Source organism: Cucurbita pepo, chromosome 20 (assembly GCF_057944985.1).
Source record: "Cucurbita pepo subsp. pepo isolate OVF chromosome 20, ASM5794498v1, whole genome shotgun sequence".
NCBI classification, from domain to species: Eukaryota; Viridiplantae; Streptophyta; class Magnoliopsida; order Cucurbitales; family Cucurbitaceae; genus Cucurbita; species Cucurbita pepo.
Genome location: NC_141817.1, coordinates 4,416,055 through 4,420,038, shown reverse-complemented (window position 1 = coordinate 4,420,038; position 3,984 = coordinate 4,416,055). Strand labels below are relative to the sequence as shown.

Genomic DNA, 3,984 nt, shown 5'->3' with positions numbered 1-3,984 from the left:
AGAATAGAGAAATATGGTAAATTACAAATAATAGGGAAAGAACAACAAAAGAGAAGAATAATAAATGAATACAATATATTTGCTTTTAGTAAAAGGGCAAAGCTATAATGTAAGGCAAATATGCCTTATAATGAACGGTCAACTATCCTTAACACCCCCCTACAAGCTGAGCGTCGGATTTGAACGAACGTGAAGCTTGAATCTGAAAGATTCAAAGAGAGGTCGAGAAATACTTTTTGTGAAGATGTCAGCAACTTGGAGATGAGAAGGTACATATCGTGTGCGAAGTTTGACAACGATAACAAGTTCTCGAAGGAAATGATAATCTAGTTCAACATGTTTGACCCGCTTGTGAGAAACGGGATTAGAGCTCAAAAAATAGCACTTTTGTTGTCTCATAAGAGTAAGGGCTGCTGTGAAATAGGGACCTTTAGGTCATGCAAAAGATGTGTAACCCAAAGAAGTTCAGCAACAGTTGTGGCACAAGCACGATACTCAGATTTACAACTGAAGCATGAGACAGTAGGTTGCTTTTTTACACTCCAAGAAACGAGATTGTTACCAAGATAAATAGAATAGTCGGATGTAGAACTACGAGTATCGGGACAATCAGCCCAGTCAGCTTTCGAATAAGGGACTAGCGTTCTAGGAACAGTGGATGGGCGAAAGGTAAGATCAAAGTGGAGTGTTCCTTTGATATAGCGAAGAATACGTTTGACAACAAAAAAGTGATATGCACTAGGGGCATGCAAGAATTGATTGACAGAATTGACAGCATAGGCAATATTTGGACGCGTAATAGTCAAGTACTGAAGGGTGCCAACAAGAGATCTATAGAGAGTAGGATCGGAGAAAGGAGAACCATCAGCAGTTAGGTGTGATGAAACAACCATGAGAGTGTGGACTGGTTTGCTATCGAGCAACTGAGCACGAGTAAGAATATCTCGAGCATATTTTAACTGACTAATAAAGAGACCATCAGGAGTGGGTGAAGCTTCAAGACCAAGAAAGTAAGTGAGAGAACCCAAATCTTTGGTAGCAAACTCAGAATGAGGTTTGCGAGTAAAGCTATCAATAAGAGATGAGTTGTTGCCGGTAACAATAATGTCATCAACATAAAGAAGCAAATAGATAAGGTTAGATTGCTGATGAAATACAAAAAGGGTGTGTCAGCGCGACTGCAAGAAAAACCAAGTGTGAGAAGAAATGAGCTAAAACGCTGAAACTAAGCGCGAGGAGCTTGCTTTAAGCCATAGAGGGCTTTCTTTAATAGAGAAACATGAGTGGGAAATCAAGGATCAATATACCTAGAAGGTTGTTCCAAATGAACACGTTCAATAAGAGTTTCATTGAGAAAAGCATTCTTGACATCAATCGCTTTGAAATAATCTCTAGTAAATTCGGTACCTCCATCGCTTTGAAATACCTTGATACGAGAAGAATATTGATTTTCCACAAATTTTTGAAATTGAAGAAAAATATCAAAGAAATCAGATTTAAATTTTAAAAGGTAAAGCCAAGTGAATCGAGAATGATTATCAATAAAAATAACATAGTAAAGAAAATTCGAATTTGATTTGACGGGGAAAGGACCTCAAAGATCACAATGAATAAGATCTAACACATGAGACGCTACGTTCGTTGCGGGAATAAGGCAAGCGATGACTTTTTGCAAGCTGACAAGTATTACATAATGATGGAGAAGACAATAAAGACGTAAGAGAAAGATGACATTTTCTATTTAAAAAAGAAATAAGAGAATGATTCACATGACCCAGGCGAGCATGACATAAATCATATGAATCACGTAAAGATTTGTTTCTAAGAATTGAAATAAAAGCAGAGTTGCCACGCTCTAGCACATATAGCCCCCCATCTCTTTTACCGATTGCCGCCACCATTCATGTTTGACGATTCTGGATAGTAATTTGATTATTAGTAAATGTATCGGAGAGAGGAAAATCAGACGTTAATTTACTGAGGGAAAGAAGATTTTTAGTGAGATGAGGGACAACCAAGACATCTAACAAGTGAATATTTGTAAGAGGAGAAAGAGTACCAGTGTGGGTAATGGGTAGGGATGCACCGCTTCCTACGATAACATAGTCCTTACCCATGTAATTTTTAAACTGATCTAAAATAGATGGGTCGGCAGTCATATGGGTCGAACTCCCAGTGTCTAGAAACAAATCAGCAGCATCAGGTCCAGCAATAGAACATGACGTTAAAGGCTTCAGCAAGGTGAGCATGAGAAGAATCAGGTTGAACATACTGTTGGTTGCAGCGGTAGCATAATGGCCCTCTTTGCGGAATATTTGGCTGTGAGGTGATCGACGACCCTAACCTGAGTGGGTTCGTCCTCGATTGGAAGAGTTGTTTTTGTGGGAATAAGAATGACCTCGCTGGTTGTTAGAGGAAGCAGGGTGGCTTCCATAGGTGCGACCACGATTAGTGGCTGTGAATGTTGTAGGAGTGGAGTCAGATGACTCAAGGGAGCGCTGAAACAACTCAAAACTTTCAGCTTTAGAGACTAAATCTGCAAAACAGGGGATAGGGGTGAGAGTCATCTAAGTAGTAGAAAAAGCTGAAAATTCAGTGTCGAGTCCACGAAGGAACCAGTGCACTTTATCAATGTCCTCGACGGGTCTGCCAATGGCATGAAGTTGGTCACAAATTATTTTGAAGGCACGGGCATACTCAGCAACAAGTTTTGTGCCACGTTTCATCAGCTACAAGTCATCCTTGAGTCTCAGTTCACAAGCTTTCGAATGATGGCTGAACGTAGTTTCCAACGCAATCCAAACATCACGTGCAGTAGAGAGACCAACGACAGCAGTCATGGCTTCCTCTGTGAGAGAGGAGAGCAGGAGACAGCGAAGTCGGTGATCGGCTACTCTCCACGCCAAATACTTGGGGTTGAGTGTTGAGGAGGATTCTGGTTCAAAGCATGGTGTGTAGAAAGTAAATTTGCTCTGATACCAATTTGTTGAAATTAAAAACCGCTCCGATACCAATTTGCTGAAATTAAAAACCGCTCTGATACCAACTTGTAGAAAATAGACGCTCGCTTTGAAACTAACTCGTTTAGATAACTCTCATAAAACTGTAAAGTGGGTGTCAGAGGGGAGAGACAAGGAGACAAAGAATTCTCAAAATCCTTTTTTTATTACACACTCTACTTCAACTGAAACAAGTTTGTTGTTTTTCTTCTTTTGCTCTTCTCTCGTTCTCTGTTTATTCTCTGTTATTACATTGAGAAGTAAAGGCCTATTATAAGTTTTACTGCTAAAACTAAAAATGGAACTAAGCCAGGTTTTTCTCACTCATAAACTATTCATTTCCAAAAATTACATATGATTTTTTGGACTCAATTTAAAAATCAAAGAATAATAACAGTTTTTCCTCTCTAATTTAAGTTTAAGGTTCTTTCTTTTTTTTTCTCTCTCTCATTCAAGTTTATTTCCAACCAAAACTCCCCATAAATTTAAATGTTCTATTCAATGAATCCACCTGTCCCGTTTTCGTTTTTTCGATCTCAGTCGTGGTTTCTTCAATTTTCTCATTTTTTCCTCGAGCGGCAAAATAGGGTTGTCCTTCTCTGACGAGACTTCATTTGGATCTTCCCAAGAACAGCCCATCTGAGACTTCAATTCTTCATTTCTCCAGTTCTCATCCACGCTTGACTCAGACATCATGGCTTCGTTCAGTTTACTCAATTCCCTTTGTAAGTCCATAGCGACCTTTACAGCTAGCATTCTTGTTTCCTCTAGTTTGGTTTTATCATGAGTGAATGTCTCAATCGTGTGTCGTAAGTTCACTGTCTCTCGTTGGACTTGATTCAGGTGCACGTCGAGTGAGTTTCTCTCTTGAGTCAGTATCTCTATATCTTTCTTCTCCCTCACTAGCTCATCCACTAGACCCTCAATCTCAATTAACAAGTCATTCTCTTTCTTCACACCTTCTTCAACTTTCTTAGCAAGTTCA

At 39.3% G+C, this 3,984-nt stretch overlaps 1 protein-coding gene across 1 annotated transcript; it reads right to left on the bottom strand.

Moving 5' to 3' along the window:
• Positions 1 to 395: 395 nt before the first annotated feature.
• LOC147786400 (secreted RxLR effector protein 161-like) lies at positions 396 to 2,434 on the bottom strand. The gene is made up of 3 exons (XM_087120745.1): positions 2,345 to 2,434; positions 2,097 to 2,231; positions 396 to 923 (listed from the first exon to the last, which is right to left on the bottom strand). Exons 1-3 carry the CDS (start codon positions 2,432 to 2,434, stop codon positions 396 to 398), a joined length of 753 nt encoding a protein of 250 aa, XP_086976871.1.
• Positions 2,435 to 3,984: the final 1,550 nt, after the last annotated feature.